Source organism: Zophobas morio, unplaced genomic scaffold (assembly GCF_036711695.1).
Source record: "Zophobas morio isolate AGI-343-1 ecotype UQ-CSIRO unplaced genomic scaffold, CSIRO_AGI_Zmor_V1 ptg000277l, whole genome shotgun sequence".
NCBI lineage: Eukaryota > Metazoa > Arthropoda > Insecta > Coleoptera > Tenebrionidae > Zophobas > Zophobas morio.
Window position 1 is genome coordinate 226,711 of NW_026972381.1, and position 20,493 is coordinate 247,203.

Below are 20,493 nucleotides of genomic sequence, written 5' to 3' on the forward strand. Positions count from 1 at the left end.
GGGGATGACTAATCTTTACTATTTTGGATTAAGCTCTTAATGGTTGTACATCTTACACTTTATTTAATATCTAAAGGATTACAACTGAGTTACCGAATACGAAATCCAGATAATAAGATCTAAAACTTCAAAATGGCGAGTCTTTCTATATTACCCTGAAATTAGTTTTATCCGCAAACTTGTTTTATAAAAATAAATTTCAACGGTTTTGTGCTGAGACAACTTTTATAAAATTTAAAAAATAGTTACAATTTTAAAAACTAATCAGGTAACATTTCTTTATTAATTTAAAAAGTACTACATTACATTCCTTTATATTGTAACACACGTTAAAAAAATTATGTAATATTTATGGGGCAGATGCGTGTTTTATTTTGCAGTTATTTCTTTCAGTCCCCTCAAAACCAGCGAACAATAAAGGAAACGTTAACAATTTAAAAAATTTAAAAAAAATTTTGTATATTATTAAAAAAATCTGCACGTGTATTAGCGGAGACTTTTACTAGCTACCCACAATGGTCTTTAATTTTTTTTTTTACCATAAATATTATTTTTAACTATATTATAAACAGGCCTCTTTATTTTTTTCTTTTTTTAAAACCCTTGTCGGGGCTGTGGTAGTGGTCGAGTTAAAAAATGAGTTAAAAATTAAAGGTTGGATCTGCCTCCTTGTTTACTTAGAACCTAATTTTAAAAGCTAAAAATACTATGTGCAAGGTAAACTACATTCTGTGGATCAGTTTTTAAACATTAAGCTTATGGATATTCAAGTTTTAGAAAGTAGTAAGCACCCGCACATGGTTTTTAATTTATAAGCTTTTTTATTTACTACTTAATCTTTATAACAGTTCTCCGTAAAAAATTGCTTTATACGAGGTTCTGTTATAAGATACGTCCAAGTTCCTCCTGATAAAGTGGATACCGATTTATTGCAGGTTTGCCGTCAAACTCTTTTACAACTTAAAGTTTTGAGTATAATAATAAATTGCTTTTTAAAGGATGCAACCCGGAAGGCTCCCAAGCAGCAGGCTCTTTCGTAGTTTTCAAAGAAATAATTGCCCTCCTTATGATTTTTTAAAAAAAAACTAACTTTTGGCTGAAAATTATGTAAAATTGGACTGGTCCTCTTTTTTTATTATTAATTTTTCTTAAAATGAAATAAATGTTGGCAGTTCTAACTACTTACTATTGATTATTAGTTTTAATATAACAATGTAGACTAATTGAAAAAGCAATATAGTCTTATATAATGCACTCTTTACGCTTATCACCAAAAGGTGTACTTTTTTTAATTGCAAGCCAAAGAGAAGTCTCCCAAACCGATACTACCAACATAGCCTGGGGTAGATCTCTCCTATTACTCTTGGATTTTCAAGCTTAAGTTGCTAAACGTAGAAACATGGAGGCGAATTTAGTGTTATTGCTTCCAGCGCTTCAGCCCAAGCAAAGTTCTAAAGATCCCCCCTACCCCATCGTGATATGGACGACTTCGGGCACAGTTGAAAATGGTGCCTGCATAGTAACTCCCTTTTAAAAACTATATTGCGTCAACCGTCAGTTACGTTTATGGCCTTTGCTATAAATAACTGAAGTGGTTCACATACTTTAAATAGACAATTTTCTAGTGGATCAATAGTTGATGCCTGTTTATTTTATGCACATTTAGGACTGTAGTGTATGATTTCTACTAAAAACACAAAACTAGGTCAAGTTTCTTAATCAGTGTTCCCTTGAGTTATTTTCTAAAGTCATCCCAGCGGCAAACTCGGCTTCTTGTTGTGTATATGGTTTGTCCTTCAGTTGCTTAATTCTGCAGGTAGGGAATATTTTTAAAATGCAAATAAAAACTATTAAGCAAATAAAGTATTAATAAATACTGATATAGCATAGAAGACATGCCTTCTCTTATGTACTTTACTTTTGGCATGAGAAGAAAGCACATTTTCTGCAACAAAGTATCGGCTGCCCCAAAAAAATTGAAGTTTCTGTTAATACTTTATTTTTTTAAATAAATGAAACCTACGCGCAAGGCACGCAGTAAAATTGTCCAAATCCTGGTAGATCTGGATCAACAGGTTGTTGTACTAAAGAATCAAACATTTTCGGGTTGTTAACCTCTTCGTAAATTTGGTCTAAATCTTTAAGTTTACTACTTAACCGGTTGTGGCATTTATTTACTTTATTCCTTTTATAAACCTTTTTACGTTTGTAACCTCCCGCCATTTCGATAATACTTCTTTCGAGTCACCTTTTAAATTAAATAAAAACACGAGCATATGCAAAATTGTAAGCAGTGGGCACCACTTATACATTTTACTATCTGACCAATCGTATTCTTAGCTTCTAGCCGAGCGCATCACAATATTTCTTATTTATGCTCTAATCTACGGCCAGACCTCTCTCTATAAAGCCTTAAATACTTCCTAATTCGAGTTTTTTCTATGTTACAAAAGATGACAAGGTAATTAAATAGTTAAGTACAGTGCTTACTGGAGCATCAGACACAAACAAGTTGATGACGAGATCTATAGCGATTCTTGTATAAACTTGAATTTAATAAGTAACCTCTTGAATTGATAACGGATTCGGGTGAGCGAAATTTTTTTTTGATAATTTTCACTGTATGCTTTCAATGTTCAAGGCGTGATTTAGGATAAATTTTAAAACAGGCCATGGCACTTCTAAAATAGTTCTCACTATAGTTTTTGATGATCCTAAGTGACCGAATAATGGACAGAGGGCAATAAGACCACGCTACAGACGCGTAAACCATTTTACTCTGAAACTTGTGAGATAAAATTAACTCTTGTTTCGCTGTTTTAGCCTATATGACGACATATCACAAAAGGTTGCTCCCAGAGAGTTAGTTGTTTATGGGTATTCCACTGTTATGTTTCAGCGCACCGAGACACTAAAGTATCGAAGGAATAGATGATATTTAGTATTCTCAAGTCGGTCAGTTTAGTCATGAGACTCGCGTGTTAAACTATACTAATAGCATTTTCAATATTGTCGATTTTACAGGTCTAATGTATCCGAGAATTATATATTATAAATAAAAAGTATAATATAGGTATATAGTAATTACTAACGAAACTGTAATAATTTTTTTGATAATTTTCAAGCTGCCTAAGGAGTACGACCCACACACCTAAAATAAAAAAAGAGTGTCTGTGTATGCCAATCCTTTATTAACACCAATTAGTGGTGTGCCCTCATGCGCTCAATTCCACATTATATGTAATATTTTAAAACAACGCACATTTTGATTTTTGTGCTCAAGGACCTCAAGAGTCATAGGGTAGAGGAGTGGTTTTTTGTAAAACCCAATTTGGTTTTTAGGAATGATATGGTTCTGCTTTACAAATTTCTGTACTGATAATGACTGCCTTTGCTACTTTTGTTTAGTACAGGATAGAAATTTATCTGTCGATAGCCCTCATGTCCCGAGGAAGGGTTTTTTGATATTGGTGAAATAAATAACAAGTGACTACTTTTCCCCTCGAGACGGAAATTGTAAAAAATAATGGGTGGCGTTAATAAGAAGAGTAAGAGTTTCCATAGTCAATTCAGATAAAGTTAGAAGAAAGCAGCAGAATTTACAAAACTTCAAAAATTCTACTACTAAAGTTTTTAAATATAAAACTTTTCACTCTTAAGAAACAATTTTCTGCAGTTCGAGTAGTCACATAGGGTTACGGAGTTTTGACAGATAATAACGAATTCCATTTCGTTACTTACTAAGGGTTTTCAAGAAAATTTTCATGCAATTGCCTCGACGAAAGTTAACTAATTACTTTAAATCTCTGAGTGGACTAAGCGTTGCTCACTCCTACTACACCTTTCCTAGAGTCAACTGTCTTTCAGATGCACTGTGTAGTTAGGCAGGTTAAAAAGATAAACTTTAAACTTTAGGCGTGTTCTTCTGTTTACAAATACCATGCGATTTTTTTCATAAAAGTAGCTCATGTAACCCCCTCTCCTTTGCATCGCAGGCCAGAATTGCACACTGCTGTACTCCGTTGTGATTTGCAGGGCAATCATAATTATTTGAGATGTTCATTGAGCAAATTGCTTATAATGAAGAATATTTATTCACCTTGCACATGCATTAGTTCCTTCCTTTGCTAGGGAAGTGGATATAGTTATGGGGTGCTACTGGTTCTGTGACGATAGCAGTAGGCATAAATTGCAAACTTCATATGGGTTTTTAAAGTAGTAATTACGTCCTCTAACGTTTGTAGTATGACTACCATGTTAGTAAGCATATTTCAAATGTTTTTTGTATGACTTTATGATTTTTAGCACACTTGACTTAGCTGTAGGCTGAGGTGCATTAATTTAAATTAAGACCCAAAAACTGGCAGCGAGGTGGCGTTGACCGATTCCTCGTGCTGTAGACGACCGAGTATTGACGTAAAGAGCTAATCATTGGGAACAGTGTCTTGCCCAAATGTCCCTAATAATGAAAAGGAATTTGATAAAAGTTAAGCCTAAGCTGGTTTCTTCTACTAATGTGGCCTAAATTTGAATATAAAAGTCAGTTTTGTAACCAAGTAACTTATTAATGTTGTAGTAAAACAAAGATTACCTTCTAGTTAAGTGTCACTAGTTTCTCACTAGGGTGTTGTACCTTTTTAGGTTATTTCACCTTGGAACTTAAAAGTAGTTCACACAACAAAAGAGTCTTAAAATTATGGTCAATATACTAATTTTTATCATATTTAAGTTCACCATGTTATAAGACTCCAACAACCTAAACTTTAACTTTTAATAGGATTACTAGCTAACTCAAACTAGTGAGTCCATGTTTGCCGAAAAAATCCACTTCTTAACAAGCTCAGATACCATATGGTCGGCAACTTGGTCCTAAGCCAGTAGTTAAGAGGAGGGTGTTCGAAAAGGTTGCATATTGGAAAAACAAAGTAAAAGTAGTAGCAAGAACTTGGAAATAAATTCTTTTGTAGTCGTCCAGTAGCTTGTGAAAGCTCTTTCGAGTATAGAACGAAGCGGGTTTACTAAAGGAAAACGTAAAAGGTTTTAAAATCTTTGTACCTAAGTCTCCGCTACACTGGGATTAATCCATGGTGAAAAACAGATGTAAATTATATTTTACTTTTGAACTTGGTAGATGCACAAAAACAAAAAGAGCTTTTTTTTTTTGCCTCTAAAGCTTTTCATTCGAGCGAGTTTTCAAGGGTGGAACCCATGTTGTTGTTGAACATCCTGGATCCCCTTGCATTGATTTTCGGAGATAAATTCTTAGGACTACCTTAAGTGCTCGCTCTTTTAATAGTTAATAAGTTATTTCGAATCTTTGTGACTTTTAAAAATCGTTAGAAATTAAGTAGAATCTTATGTCATTTCGGGCGTTTCTTATGTAAAGTTGTTGATGTTTCCATGTTATTAAGAGAATTAAGTTTTTTGGATATTTTTGCTAAGTATAACCTCAGAGGGAGATATCTATATTTACGGATATGCAACTAGTGTATTGCTAGTAGCGGTTTTAGTATTACAATGTGTGAATACTACTGTTGCTATTATTGGTAATGGGATCGTTGTTAATAATTATTAGCAGGGATACCTTTTCTATAATTGCTAAAAGGAACTTTTATCTCATCCACAGACATGAAAGCAGAAAATTTATATGTATTTGGCTGTCCTAGATCCCAAGGGCAGCCCTTTTTTTGGCAGTACTTTCTAGTTCGAAAATCTTAATGTTTGCAAAATCTAGTTTCGTAGTTAGGTCAACGGTAGTAGCTAATAACTTAGTGGCCGACTTAAAAAGGGGGCTGTACGTAGTCGTTACTTAAAAATTCAGTTAAAAATTTTTAAAAAGAACAACTTCTACGTGTACTTTCGAGTCGATTACTTATATTTATAAACAAGCAAAGGTATAAGTAATAATAAAAATGCTTATGGCGAACGAAATAAGAATTTATTAAAGTTTAGAAACTATGTTAAACTATATCCCTACAATATTTTTTGTAAAATTTATACTTATTACACTTTATAATCTTTATTAAACCATGGGTTAAGAAGAATTTCTTTCAACTCTTTTTAAGCAGTGAGAAGCCTTAGCAAATTATGTGTTGTAAGCCAATAGTGTCATGGGATATTTTCCTGGGGATGAAGCACACTCTGGAGTAAAGTGAAGTAAATATGAATTAGCCAACTCATTAATTTTGTTTATTTTTCCGGTAATTTTTCTTATTAAATTGAAATAAAACAACGTTCTCAAATTCTCCTTCGACCATAAAATTGCAAGTCACAATACTACTAGATTACCTTTTTTGCAGCTTTGCAGAGCATACTCTCCAACTTTACTTTCTGTAATAATTTAAGTGTTTGCAACCACGTTTACCAACTAACATGTTCACTACTCTGGCAAAATTAAATACAAAATTAAACCTTTAACAAAGACATTTGGTATGTAAAACCCCTTTTTATTCTAACAATCGAGTTATATTATTTTTAGGTACATACAATTAAGTGTCTAGCAAGATCTCTACTATTGCCATTGAAAAAAGCATTAACACGAACTATAAAAAATTCTAAACTGCCGTTTTCTGAAAAAGTAGTGAGTTTAAGGAAGAACTCGGAGGGTAACGACTGAAGTTTTATCCTCGCTGTCAATGTCTGGCGAGAAAATCTCCTCGTCCTCACCAGAAGCACAACCCCTGCATTGGCCGATTTGGACGCCCTTCAGCCTTTTCTGCAGCAAATCGTATGCCGAGTTTTTCTCTGTTAGGTAAAAAAACCGGAAAAAAAAAGCTACGAGCCGCGAAGATGGCGGTAGAAAAACCTTTTATGAAGCGTATAGCCGGATCGGAAGAATGGGCTTCGCAGGACGATTGGGGGCACGTGGAGCACAAGTTGGTCTGACCAGCGCCGAACCGTTAGCATAAAGAGGCTCTCACATTTTGCACAACTGCGACTCACCGCGTATTTGCCGCAGACCACACAGAAGTGCCACGGACAGTGCCACGTGCCGTAAGGGGCCTTGCTCCTGAATTTAATTTTTTTTAAGCAGCAGTAGATTCTCTAATGGAGCATTTTACTTTTCTATGCACTTCAGATGGTACACTTTTGGACAATGAGGAAAGTCGCACATGATAACGCTCCCGCCTGATATGAGCAGTATGTGACTTAGAAAATAAGAAAATCACCAAAAGTGAAGGACCCAAATCGCAAATGAAACAAAAGTCCTCAGAGTAGTTTTTTTTGTTCTTCACAGCGGAAGTCTTGCGCTTCGCCTTCTTTCTGGCGGGCGGAGCAACAATACTTCTTTTGGGGGGATCCCTGCTCTTCGTCCCGCCGAGGACGCCTGAAAAAGTGGGAAAGTTGGTTCAAACTGTGAAGACTATAAAGCAAATAGACCTCTGCAACTGGCAGTGCCGCAGAGACACACAGTGGCTTGTGCGTCTGGAGTGTTCTGAAAGAAGTGCGTGTCGAACTTGTAGTCAAACGTGATTTCTTTATAGGAAAGCACTTAATAGAAAGCCCTTAGAAAAAGTAAAGGGGCCGACCCGTATCGGGAGAAATGTGCTTGATGGCAAAGATGCCCACGCGTGGCCGGCCGCCCACCATCCACTTCTGCGTCTGGCAGTTCGGATCGCAACTGTGGTTGATAAATCGCGCTTCGTTCCCCATCTCAAGCGCATCAATCACAATGTCCTAATAAAATTAAGAATAATAAGAATATAAACAAGAATAATTGTTGCTTACCTGCTCTAAAGTCAGAAAGTAGAAATTCTGTTTGTTTTCTTCCACCATCTTCTGCATAAGCACCCTCGCGTCGTCCAGATGAATAAGCTTCCCAACATATTCTATCACAAGATCACCTACAGCCAAACTATTAATAAGCTCAAAGCCCAGCCATTTAAAACAACCAATAGAGAAAACCAGGAGCTAATGCGTTCCGGCATTTTAGACCCCAGCGTTTTCCATTGGTGGTCAAAAAAGTATAGACGTCCCCATACTGCCGCTTACGTAGTCGCTACATGCGCTGCAGGTAACCATGAGGCTTCTCAAAAGGCGTGAAATACGTGCCTGGTTCTGGCAAATGAGAGGATCGCATTGCTTAGGGCTACATTCCACACACATGATCCTGTTCACGCAATCCTCAAGGCACTTCTTGTGTTCATCGAGGGCCAACACGCTGCCTGGCAAGAAAAGAAATACGCCATGAATTGTGCAGAGAGTCATTAAGGATACGAGAAGCGGAGGGCACCAATCACAGCGGCCGTAGAGGAAAGGGATCATTTTCTTAAGGTTCCTGGAGTAGACGTTCTTTCGGATTTTGCGGTACGGCGGCGGCCGGCTGCCCTCGACAAGTTCCTGCCAGGAGAAGAGAATGGCTAAGAAACGCGTTGGGCTGAAAGAAGCGTGTGACAACCCACTGTAAAGCTCGCTGGAGGGACTCTTCCTTGTAGAACGCGTTGGCCTCCACCACAGCCCGACTAGCATGCCACCATGTGAGCGAGTGTTTTATATATACAAATATTCTTTTTTCCTACTTGAATAGGGCTTTCGAAGCCTTCGTGTTTGCCTTTGCCTCCTCCACCTGAAAGCAGCAGATCAGAGTTGGTGGTGGTCATGAGGTTGGCACCAAAAAAAAAAATACCACGCCGCAGTATGGAAAGACTCGGTTATTAGGGATCCATGCGTAGTCTCTCGAGCCGAAAAAGTAGACTCCTTTATATATATAATAACACTACATAACACAGCGATAATGAAAAATACTAAAGGGAGACTACCGAGGTCAAAGGCTCTTCTCCTTGCTGGGTTAAGGCGACGGAGACACTACAGATATATCGTAAACACATGCAGGAGCCAAAAGAGGCATTCGGACCTCCTCCTGGGCGAGTACCCTGGCGGGCCACCACCGATGCGAACCGAGTCGCGCCCAAACAACGTCTCCCGCTGGAACGGTAAGGTTAATGCAGCGAAATCTATACAAAAAAGAAATCAACCTTTAACAAATTTTCCAGAGACGCAATCCTGCGCCGGAATAAGTTTAAAATAATAATAACAGCGAATGTTAAAAAGATACGTGGCAGATCCAATGATCCTTCTCGACGGGGACGCCTGTCTTTAGAGAGCAGTGATCGCATATGGCGGCTGGACAGCTGTCGCAGAGTACGAGGTTGCCTCCTTCAAAGCACAACATGCAGAAAATAATGTTCAGCTGCTTCTTGCTTTCTTTTTTTTGTGAAAATAATATCATGACGACCACATATTCATTGGAAGTAAAGTAACCCAAATGGGCCGGACAGCGAATCACTGAAGCATACAGCTCGCATGCTGCAGGCAAACATTCTCGATGATAAGAGTTGGTGCATTCCAGACAAGCAAGCAACCCTATCACAAACTATTTCACGAGGAGAATAAGTAGGGTTTTTAATGAAAAGACCAACCGGTTTTGATAGGACCGCTACAGTTAGAACACTTGTGCAACGGGCAAGCGAGAGCACCCGTCTTCGAGTCGTACTCGAAAGACACGTGTTGCTGTAAACACTATAGAAAGGCAGTCGTTATTTTGTGGGGCGCGCAGCCGTAATAAGAGCAGTACTTGCATGTGATAGCTCCGGATGCACTTTTTGACAGCGCACCGATATAAAGGGCGGTCGTCCAGTTGCTTGCAAATAAAACATAAAAGTGCGCCACCAAGGCAATTGGGACAAATAAAGTTTGTGGTGGAGGCACCGCCACAGGGAAGACAAGCACCTGGAGAGCCACGTGGTTGGACGGTAAATAGAGAAGTAGAGCATGATAGAGAAGAAATACGAACCGGGTCGAGAGCAGAGGGCGCAGCTCCGACTTTGCTGCTGGTGCTTTAGATTGCTGACCTTCTTTTAACGTTAAGAGAATAGAATTGTGAAATGCTGTATATTACTACCACCAATTTTTTTTTTTCCTTTTCAAGGTGGTCTTCGTTTTCTTCTACAAGATCTGCATTCTCCATTTTCTCAACAGAAACAGTCGGCGAGGCAGAAATATCTTCAGCTCGATAGCTCGTCTGGAGGTCTTTAGGCGAATAATACAGAGCGTCCAGTAAAAAGGAGTATCTGCCGTGTAATATTGAGCTAATCTAATCCAACCATTTCGCTACAGGAGCCGCTGCAAACCTTTCGTGGGCAGCCAAGTTCATAGCAAAGTGGGCTTCATGGACCGCATCAACGTACTGCTTACCGCCTGCTCGTGCGAAATTCAGTATTATATAGTTATTTTTTTATAAGGTTAGTAAGCATTCGCTATAAATTTTATTATTTAGCATAACAGTTACCGTTAATCACAACCAAACTAAGTCTGTTACTCAATTTTGTTACTTTTAGAAATAATTCTTAAGAATCCTCCTTACCTGCAGCGTGGTATACTTCTTCAAAAACCTCGCTATCCTTGTTAAACAGAGAGAGACGATCAAGACGGACCCAACCTTCACACAATACAAAAGTTATAAAAAATCTAAAGAAGCGCTTCTCGGCAGAACCAGTCCCACGGCGGGGCCCGAAGTAGCACACATGGTAAAAAAAAAACTGCTTTTGGCTGTGCGACGAGGCTTTCTTGAGTCTTTTGTATAACTGCGTAGATTCCTCGGGACAGATGAGAGCAGGCCACGGCTTATAGCTGCACTCAAACATGTGTTATAAAATGCATTACAGGCTAAAAAAAAATTAGTATGAACAAAGAGGAAAAAAATTTGCCTTGAATTATAAATATAAACAATCAGAACAGTATTAAATTTATAAACTAAAAATAAAATTAATTGGATTATAAATATAAACAATCAGAATAGTATCAAATTTATAAACTAAAAATAAAATTAATTTTAAGCAAATCTGGATGAAATAAAAGTTATAGTAGATAATAGAAGTGAGTTACCCCTTTAACCGGGAAAGAACGATGTCGAATAAAGCGTATAGGTTATAATCTTGAGATATTTGGGTATTGAAAGCAAAAGTTTTTTGAATTGCAGAAAGAACCGGCTCTGCGGAGGCTTTTTTAAAATATATATTGCCCTTGTGTTTGGAGTAGGAGCCCTCTGAAACCGCCCTTGTGTTATTTTTAAGATTGCTCTTCACACGAGAACCTCGAACAAATTAAATTATTTAAGCTAAGGAGATCCCTCCAATATTTAATTTTTTTTTTTTAAGTAATTTACCGTTAAGCAATATATCGGCTTTTTTTGAATAGCCGTTAAAATTTCCGCAATCACTTGTAGCATTAATTGGCGAGAGTACCGGTGCAGTGCCAGAAACTATTTCCGAGGAAAATTTATTAGGACATCTCGTCTTCTTGTCGAGAGGATAACTAAGCATCTCTGTTATGGTTCTTTGCCCCTTTAAAAATATATTAAACATACAAATAGCAATCCCACTATGACCACAGTTTCAGTTCATAATTAAAGGTAATCACCATTTGAACTCTTCTCGGAATCGAAGTAGAATGAAAGTTCTTAGAAAAATTGGTAGTTTTGCTCAGAGTGCCATTCACTGGGAAATTTAACTATTTTAAATTAGAACAAGTTCCAAGGATTTAGATACTTACAATTGTTATAACTCTGTAAGCCATTACAAGTCACAAGTGCACTTGCATTGTTTATATGTTTCCTTCTTAATGAGTTATAATAAATACTATTTTGAAGCTGAAATTGCTCCTTTTCAGGCGCCTAGAATTTATTATTAAGAGGCGGAAATTTAAAAATTCTAAGACATTATATATTTCACTAGAAAATACTAAAATCATAAAGTGAGCAAAAAAAGTTAATAAGGAAAACCACCGATTCATCCATGAGCGAAACCACAGAGGCAAAGTTGAGCTCAAAAAGGAACCTGTTCAAACCCTACGCTGGCAAACGTTCAAATAATTCATGGCAGCAGGAAGGCATCATTTATATAAAATTGGGTCGAATCCAATAGCTGGTTTAGCGTTCTTTTCGTTATAAAAAAATTTATTGAGAGGACAAATAATCAGAAAGCAGTTATATAAAGATGCAGATACATGTAATTTATCTTTGTATGTGCTAAACTACTTTTTTTTGTTTTCCATGCATTAAAGGTCCAAGCTAAAAACAAAGCGTTGAAATATCTTATAATTACATGTTAAGTTCTTCGCCCTTTTATATTGTGGCTATTATGATTTTTATTAGACTATTTTTAGTTTCAAAAATTTCAGTAAATTTAGTGTACACTATTCTTTTTGTCCCCCAGATTTTTTAAGAAAAGTTTTATTTAGATACTTGAATATTTCTATTATGGATCTATGAAAGCCTCCTCTCTATCAATATTGATATAGTAAATTTCCCAAAGCTTGTCCCTCACTCTCTACCAGTTAGTCGTCAAATATATGAGTCCACAAGTTGTAACCATTTATAAAATGAAGGCAAATCAAATTAATCTTTTTAAGGTTGCTCCTTTTATTAAAAAAATACTAACTTCCAGACAACCAACTGGTTCATGGATCATCCTTTTTTTAATATACTTAAAAAAAAAATTATGAAACCATTTCAATTATTTTTAAAATGTTTGCTGATGAAATATTTTAAGCAGAAGCCATAGCTTTAACTTTTCGCGTTCATAACCTTTTAAACCTTCGTAACCACGAGCATACTCAAGTTAACCAGATTTTAATAACAAAAAAAGAGAATAACATTTTGTAATTTTAAAATGAAAAATTGTCAAAGTTGCATCTAAATAATGAACTCGAAATATTATAGTCATAGTCTCACGCACTTATAGTTATTTTTAAACTGGGTAAAGTTAAGTATAAATAGCAACTAAATGAAATTAACATACTTACTGTTTAAAAGTTGAAAAGGCCTAGCTTGCATTTGTAGTTTATATGTATATTTTATTGTTATAAATGACAAGTTTTAGTACTATAAAATCAGTTACCTTAAATCACCTTATTTATTAAGGATTAAAGTATGTCTAGTAGAGCTTTTTCACCACAACGATAGAAAGTTTAACTTCGAATTTAAGTATAATAATTAAGCCTTAGTTGAAAAGGGAAAAGAAGCTAGAAAATTATAATATTTTTTTGGTTTGTATTTTCTCTTAATAGTTGGCAATAATTTAAAACTGCAGTATATTTCATTTAGTTTATGTAATTTCTATTCCATAAAAATTGCTTTAAGATTATTTATTATACGTTGTAGGTATCCATGAGTTCGCTGCTTAGGAGATTTAGATAATTAAATATATCAAATTACTAGAGAACTTTCTTAATTCTAAGTCAGTTGGCAAGCATGATCAGATTTGTTTAAAACATGATTTTTTTTAATAAAACGTAAACATATACAGTCATTAACTGTTGTTAAGAGGTTTTAAAAAAACTAATTTCGAATTAAGCAACTTTTAAAAGATTTGAACGCCTACAGTAAAGGAATTACCTCTCATGAAAATATGCAATAATAAAATTGTATTAGCCTAGATAAGGTCTAGAAAAGAATAATTTTTACTCCGCTATTATTCTTTATAACAAAAATATATAATAAAGTTAAAGGTGTAACGTTTGCCTTTTTAAATTCGTTAATTTAAACATTTAGTTTACTTTAAGAGTTTCTCAAGCAAGGAGTGAGCTAGCGACCTTACTTACTAATACCATTAATAAATGAATTATATGTTATCTAAAAACCAGTGCTGTTATTTATATACGTATTTAGCTAATTATCAAATTGTTTATCCGGGAAAGTCAAGCTAGTAACGCCTGGCCGATTTCTTAAAGGCTTCGGTCTCGTTTTCGTGGCAGCCCTGGTTTTGCGGTTTATTACTGCTGTGGGCAAGACATCGAGAGTTCGAGCTTAAAATGTTTCCCACCATTTTTTTAAATTCCTTTGGTCCGGTTACGATACTTTTTAAAATGTTGACAAGTTAGCGCCTCGAATTTTTTAAAAAAGAATTATGAAGTTAGCTTCAAGAGGATTTAGGGTTACATTATTAATATATTTCAATTAATTAATCATAATCATAAAAACTTAATTTCTAAGGTTTGCAGTAAGTCTGTAGTGCAAGCTAGAACTTTAATTTTATGAATTCTAAACATGATAAGTAACCAATTATTGCATAAATTTTATGATTTTTTTATTTTGTTTAGGCATATACTGTGCTCTTTTAAATTAATTAGTTATATATATTAGATAAAAGTATTAAAATATAAAAAATCAAATATACTAGTAACAACTGTTTTGCCTATTAAATTTAGTCCAATGAATTATTACTTAAACCTTAGTTTAGGAGCTTTATTTATCTAAGAAAACAAGAGGGCCATATAAATGTAATTTTGATTATCGTTGCTAGTAACAATTTTTCATAAAAAAAATATAAATTTGAGTAGACAGCGGAACCGAATCTGATACACTTTAGAAATGCATGTTTCATATCTATTAAGGTAGTCTTATTAAATAAATTATAAAATTTTTAAGTGCAACATCTTCTATACGCTTGCAATTCCTCATTGGTGCGATAAGTTCGTAATTCATAGCCGCCTGAACTCATTCCATTTTTTTTAACATTATACTTTTTAATACTAGTTTAATAATAAGGGTAATAGGAGTATTGTTCTGTTTTCATTGTTCCCTAAGCACGTATTAATTCTATACATCATTAAGTATTAATAATATGAAGTAATCATAGATTTCGTGTTTAAAAATGCTCGCATTCATTTTCGCAAGAAAATAGGTAAGTATTTATTTTTTTTTCTTTGTAGAAGAACTGCACTTTTTAATTATACAAGGGTCAACTCTATCTTTTCCTTGTATATATTCTTACTTAAACTTAATTACTAAAAGTTGTTATTATCAGTAGGGTCTTAGTCACAATTATTATTATCTTAAAATTACATGTATTTCGTCGTCATAAAGCAAACTACTACCTAATTTATAACTTTTAACTAAACCGGAACACACATTTAAAAAAATTGATAATTTTTCTATTTGCAATACTAAATAAATATCACATGTAACTGTTTTTATAAAGCGTATAATTCGTAGTAATCCAGTATTAATGTCCCTTAAAGTTTTTAATACTTAAAAAGTTTGGCTTGTCACACGCACAAGTTAATATTTGAGACCATCCAAGTTTAGTGCATTTAGTGGTTATTTACCAGAGGAAATACTGAGAGGGTGGCCGTGTCAGCTTTATTATAGTGAAAACTTCGACCAAACATGTGCAAGCTGTATGAGATATCCATATATAATTTTATTAAACGTACAATAATTCTTTACAGTCGCCTAAAAAGACAAAAGATTTACATTTATATTTACCTTAATGCATTTATTATACGCAACACGACAAATTTTAAATTTATTGGATTAATGTAAGCGTTATTAAATTATTGTGACAATGATGTTTAACTTATTGCGTTATGAAATAGTTTACTAAAATAAAATAATATTGCCAACGTATATCGATGTCAAAATAATATAATCATGTTATCCTTATAAGTAAAAGTTTTAATTACCTTCTATTTTTATTTTTCCTATTTTTTTTATGTTAACATTATAATAATGCGAGAGGAACTTTAAAAAAAGAATTAAATTGATGTAGACTTGTTTCCTCCCTGTTTGTTTAAGGTTATTTTAAGGGGTTTGAGGAAGTACTATTCTCAGATATTAAAGTACATAACTCCCGTTTTATACGAAGTTTATATAGCTTTTATTTGTTGTACTTATATAAAAATTATTATATGAACTTATGTAGTAACTTTAGATTTTTTACTTCTACTTTTAAGAGGAAATTTAAGTGAATGGCGCGTTTAATGTTTGTTTTCCTTAAGAAAATATAATAATTGGGTTAGAAGTTTCTTTAATAATTATTGTGAAGATTAAACGGGTTAGCTGAATTACATGAGCTAATTAACTTTTTAGACCAACGTAAAATTAGTGTTTTTTTAATGTTTAATAGTTCATAATAATTAGAATTATTTATAAGTCAGGTTTAATAACGAACAAGAAGTAGAACTTGGGTTAAATGAATGTGTATGAAGTTAAAAACCTATCCTTCCCGTATTATTAAAGAGACTGACTAATTTAAACTTTCATGCATAATATGAGTATTTTACAATTTTGGTTCGACTTCTCACTATGTTAATAAAAAAATGTTTTGGATATAAAACTATTTAATAATAAAAATATTAAAATTGGTCGTAAAAAATTTAACAACATTCATTTATCATTTAACTCGTTTTGGAGTTTTAGTCTCTGAATTTGGTCTGTTTGCTAGTGTCTATTCCTTTTAAAATTATATGATAAGGCTTACAAATGAAGAAGAAAACTTTAACCATGTAATTAACATCGAATAAGAGTTAATTATTAAAATTTCCAGAAGTAGACTAACAAGTCTTAACAATGCTCGTGATTCTTACAGTACAAGAGTGAAACCTCTCTTTAACTCTGCCACGTACTTGTACGAACATTTTCTCTATCCGATTCGCATTATAAAGGTAGTACGTTTTTACTTCCTCTGCATTATAATTGCTAACCTATTTAACGTAAATATCATTAAACTACAAATTTAAAATTATTATAATATTTATTATTAATATATTACCACTTAAAGGTTGGGTTTACAAATGCGTGTGTTGTACTTGACGTTTTTCTAGTACATTGGTTGAATTTAAAAACTTGAATTATAACAGTTTTATTTAAAAGATAACTGTAATTATATGCTAACACACCTTAACAAAATGTCTAGTTAAAGTTGAGTTTTTTACGTTCAATTCCTGTGAACATTTTTCATCTACTCTTATTCTAGACATACTTAATAACGTTTAAACATAAATTAATTTAATGAAATTTGCGGAATTAATAAAATAGCTAAAAAAAAGAAAATTTAGGTATCAATAAGTCCCTAAATTATAAAGAAAACTACAGTTTCTTATGTAACATTAATTCTTATTAAAATGTACTTATACCTTCATAACTGTATTTTACGAAATGTGATTTTTAACTGGTTTTGATTCAGATACAAAATGAACGAAATACAAAAAACAAAACTACCACTAAAATTATAATAATCTTACTGGAAAAAAGACTAAAAAAGTAATAAGAAGGTAAAATAACAGTAGAGGCCATGAAAAAAAAAGGAAAGAAGTTACATAGAACCAAAGAGATATAACTAACGAGGAAGAAGGGTAATTAATGAGTTCCTCAGTGTTATTTATAATCAATTTAATGGTTTTACGATTTAACAATATATAAATGAACTAAATTATAAAAAAAAAATGATATAGCACTATGTTTATATAATAATACTGAGTATAATAATAGACAACTCAGGATTCCTGCTGCATCTCTAACAAAGAAGTAAACGAGTAAAGCAAAAGTAATTCTGCCTTTAGCCTATAAGATTGCTGCTTTGGTTGTTTAAAACTTGATGAGTTGTGTGGTGTATACTCAGAGCTCAAATGGATAAGAGGGTAATTACTATGGGTAAAGCACAATAAGAAATTGCTTTGAGGAACTTAAGGTATGCGAAGTAATAAAAAAGAGTAGACATTCCTTTTTTTTAAAATTTTATTTGTTATTAATATCTAACATTGAGAGGAATAATTTATGGGTTATATTTAACATACGCAGTTATGCTTTTGCTGTTTTACAGTTAGTAACTGTAAATCATTTCTACAATACAATAAGAGGGGGAGATTAGAAAGTATTTAAAGATCTAACAATTAAGTTAAAAACTGGTCACAAAAAGTTCAATGGAAGACTTTAACTGCAACAACTTTTATATACGAAATAAATATATGCATATAAAAGAAATACCATAGCCCACAATCTAGGGGCCAAGCGTCAACTTAATACGTTATAAGCATTCCAAGTTATTTACCAATATATATATACCTTCTTTTCGAAACATGTGAAAATTACACATTCTTGTAGTCCGATTGATGTGCCCTAAAATATAGAAAAATAAGATAATATACTAAAATAAAATTAAACTTGCTATGAATCGATGGATTCGAAGGGGAAAGAATAGTATTATCTGTCATGACTATAGTAAATTACATTAATTTTAAAATCATGGGTGTATAATGTAATAAATTTAAGAATAACATGCACCCCTACTTTTTTTAAAAAAAATATTATGTAATATGGTCAGTTTATAATTCTTAAGCAAAACCGATTTTTAATAAAATGAATAAATGTAGCTAAGCAGTAGCTTTAAAAAAAATTATTAGTTTTAAACAAAAATCTACACCTTTTTATATAATTATTAATTGAATCTCAGAGCAATTAATATGGCAAAAATAATTAGATCGTGTGAGATCACGGGGGCGAGTGTATTAATAAGGGAGAGCCTAGTCTAGTAGAATAACGAAAAAATTTTGTTACAATTTAAATCTCCATTAAAGAGAGCTGTTACAACAGTAATATGCCCCTTCAATAATGATCGTGTCTCAAATAATTTTTAACCTAGAAGTATGTTTCGTACAAGGTCAGGCTAAAGTAATTTTTCGAGTTGCTTTTATAAGAGCCCTTGTTAACAGAATCAACCTTCGCATCACAGTAGCAATCGACTAAGATGACTTTTCTCTCTTCCTTTAGCTTTTAAACATAAAAAGCCCTTGTCTGAATAACGCTTTAAGATCTTATTTTGTATTAAATATAATTTATGCATTAAACTGTTAACATCAAAAAAATTCCAAGATCTCGTTCATTGATTAACGGAAAACTTAAATTTTATAAGTTTCTTAATATGTGCGCCTTCTTGTTCTGTTACAACTTATTACTGTATCTTTTTCTTTTTTTAACTCGAAGTTAAAAATAAAGAGAAACAGGTTACGGTTTAACTTGGCAAAGCATATCACATTGGGAACCAGAGGGTAAAACTGCAGGTTGCACATAAATAATGACACATTTAGCAGACAAATAAGTGGGATTTAATGATTGTTATGACAATCAGGGAATTTCCATTTATAGAGGTTTTTTTTTTTCTTCCTTCATATATTACTGTCCATGTTTAAAAGTTAATATGTATATATTCTCTATAAAGACTTTTTAATGTAATTAATTGATAACTGCAGATGCTATATGTAATGGTCTCTTAATATCAAAAAAGACGGAGCAGTGCATTGAACTGGGCTTTTTAAAAATGAAAAAGTTACTATAATTAACAAAAAACCGCGGAATTTGAAAAAATATTTGTGGTTTTTATAAATATTTTTTACGTAGCTATAATGGGTAAGACTGTGCTGTGAAAACTAAATTTACATTTTCATAACTTTTACTAAAAGTGGGAGTGAAAGCATTGGTTAGGGTCGGGCCTAAAAGGCGGAGCAGTTATACTTGTGTCAAGTCACTGGTTATTATAATAATGCGAAGGTTGACTTAAAATCTTAAACTATTATTTTTTTTTTTAATAATTATGAAAATTAACATGCAACGATAGGTCTTCCGTGTTTTTTTAGCTTTGAAAACAAACGTTAAAATTATAATTAAATTATTTAAATTTTAGAGTAAATATATAAATTATAAGTACAAATACTAAACTTTTAAATTATACAATGCATAAAAAGTACACTTCAATATAAACTATTTTAAGAAGCTTTAAATAATTATTTTGAAAGACTACCCGGTGTATATATAAGCTAATAAAGCCACTGTATATATACCTTTATTAGTGTTAAATCCTACGAAAATGACTATTTACCTTACACTATCCAAATTAATCTTTGTTTGAGTAAATCATACTTAAATTAATAGTAGGCCAATAGAGCAGTTTACAAAACACAAAAAAGAATAAATTCTTGCATCATAGTGTGTACGCAGTTATTTGATTCAAAACACTAATAATATATTAATAAAATGACCTAAAATTAAAAAAAGTAAAACAGTTTAGTATTATTTCTTTAAACGAAAAAAAACATTTACTTGGTTAATGATGGTTTAACATCTTGTGGGTATAGTATATAAAGAACCATCCATTATTAACTTCCTTGTCTAAAAATTATTTTAAGATTCCAATTCAGGTTGTTATTGTTGGTAGAACCAAAAAAGGAACCCTTTTTTAAAAAATTTATTTGTTCTTTAAAGCTACACATCGACCTTGCCGTAGTTTTTATATCGTTTTAACGAATATAAATAGTCTTCTTCCTGCGCGTTAAATTTTTTTTTTGTTTACTAAACAATTTATCAGCATAAGTTTTAGACGGATCTAGTTTGCGCGTATGTTCGCTGAATATAATTTCCACGACGCGTTTGTCGCTTTCCTGCAAATATAATAAAAAGAGCTCGTACAATAAAGTTTTTACTAAGCTTGCAGTCCCCCTTAATTTTGCGACCTTTTTTTTAAAACAACCTAGTTCCTTAAGTAATGCTAATACCCTCTAAGACCCTTGTATTTATTCTCTTAAAATTTTTCACCTTCTCTACGCCTAGGCTGTTAGCAATTACATTCGTTCCGCAGCTTAATTTTATAAACACATATATGAGGTCTCTCCCAAAACATCCAGTTGTGCTTCAAATATAGTCCTTTGATAAATGATATCACT

General features: G+C 33.1%; 1 protein-coding gene and 3 long non-coding RNA genes across 6 annotated transcripts; 1 reads left to right on the forward strand and 3 right to left on the reverse strand.

Moving 5' to 3' along the window:
* Nucleotides 1-578: 578 nt before the first annotated feature.
* Nucleotides 579-1,099, forward strand: LOC135119630 (uncharacterized). The gene is made up of 4 exons (XR_010278305.1): nucleotides 579-654; nucleotides 718-800; nucleotides 849-935; nucleotides 999-1,099. It is a non-coding gene; the product is annotated as an uncharacterized LOC135119630 (long non-coding RNA).
* A 548-nt stretch (nucleotides 1,100-1,647) lies between these two features.
* LOC135119628 (uncharacterized) lies at nucleotides 1,648-2,208 on the reverse strand. The gene is made up of 3 exons (XR_010278303.1): nucleotides 2,024-2,208; nucleotides 1,900-1,962; nucleotides 1,648-1,810 (listed from the first exon to the last, which is right to left on the reverse strand). It is a non-coding gene; the product is annotated as an uncharacterized LOC135119628 (long non-coding RNA).
* A 4,217-nt stretch (nucleotides 2,209-6,425) lies between these two features.
* LOC135119647 (histone-lysine N-methyltransferase NSD2-like) lies at nucleotides 6,426-11,835 on the reverse strand. Of its 3 annotated transcripts, XM_064044040.1 has the most exons (31): nucleotides 11,783-11,835; nucleotides 11,551-11,671; nucleotides 11,419-11,495; nucleotides 11,165-11,342; nucleotides 10,885-11,092; nucleotides 10,493-10,629; nucleotides 10,364-10,438; nucleotides 10,131-10,197; nucleotides 9,902-10,070; nucleotides 9,794-9,851; nucleotides 9,575-9,729; nucleotides 9,420-9,519; nucleotides 9,262-9,363; nucleotides 9,056-9,204; nucleotides 8,976-9,003; nucleotides 8,855-8,925; nucleotides 8,760-8,805; nucleotides 8,627-8,697; nucleotides 8,520-8,566; nucleotides 8,399-8,462; nucleotides 8,234-8,340; nucleotides 8,053-8,161; nucleotides 7,906-7,999; nucleotides 7,729-7,844; nucleotides 7,530-7,677; nucleotides 7,381-7,476; nucleotides 7,184-7,327; nucleotides 7,062-7,128; nucleotides 6,943-7,009; nucleotides 6,806-6,881; nucleotides 6,426-6,744 (listed from the first exon to the last, which is right to left on the reverse strand). In XM_064044040.1, the coding sequence occupies exons 1-31, from the start codon at nucleotides 11,792-11,794 to the stop codon at nucleotides 6,587-6,589; spliced, it is 3,117 nt and encodes a 1,038-aa protein (XP_063900110.1). In that variant the 5' UTR covers nucleotides 11,795-11,835; the 3' UTR covers nucleotides 6,426-6,586. The 3 variants fall into 3 exon arrangements, with proteins under 3 accessions (XP_063900110.1, XP_063900109.1, XP_063900108.1); XM_064044039.1 differs by having other exon boundaries at nucleotides 9,905-10,070; nucleotides 10,364-10,629; XM_064044038.1 differs by having other exon boundaries at nucleotides 10,364-10,629.
* A 5,723-nt stretch (nucleotides 11,836-17,558) lies between these two features.
* LOC135119669 (uncharacterized) lies at nucleotides 17,559-18,496 on the reverse strand. Its single transcript, XR_010278323.1, has 3 exons — nucleotides 18,416-18,496; nucleotides 17,843-17,896; nucleotides 17,559-17,620 (listed from the first exon to the last, which is right to left on the reverse strand). It is a non-coding gene; the product is annotated as an uncharacterized LOC135119669 (long non-coding RNA).
* Nucleotides 18,497-20,493: the final 1,997 nt, after the last annotated feature.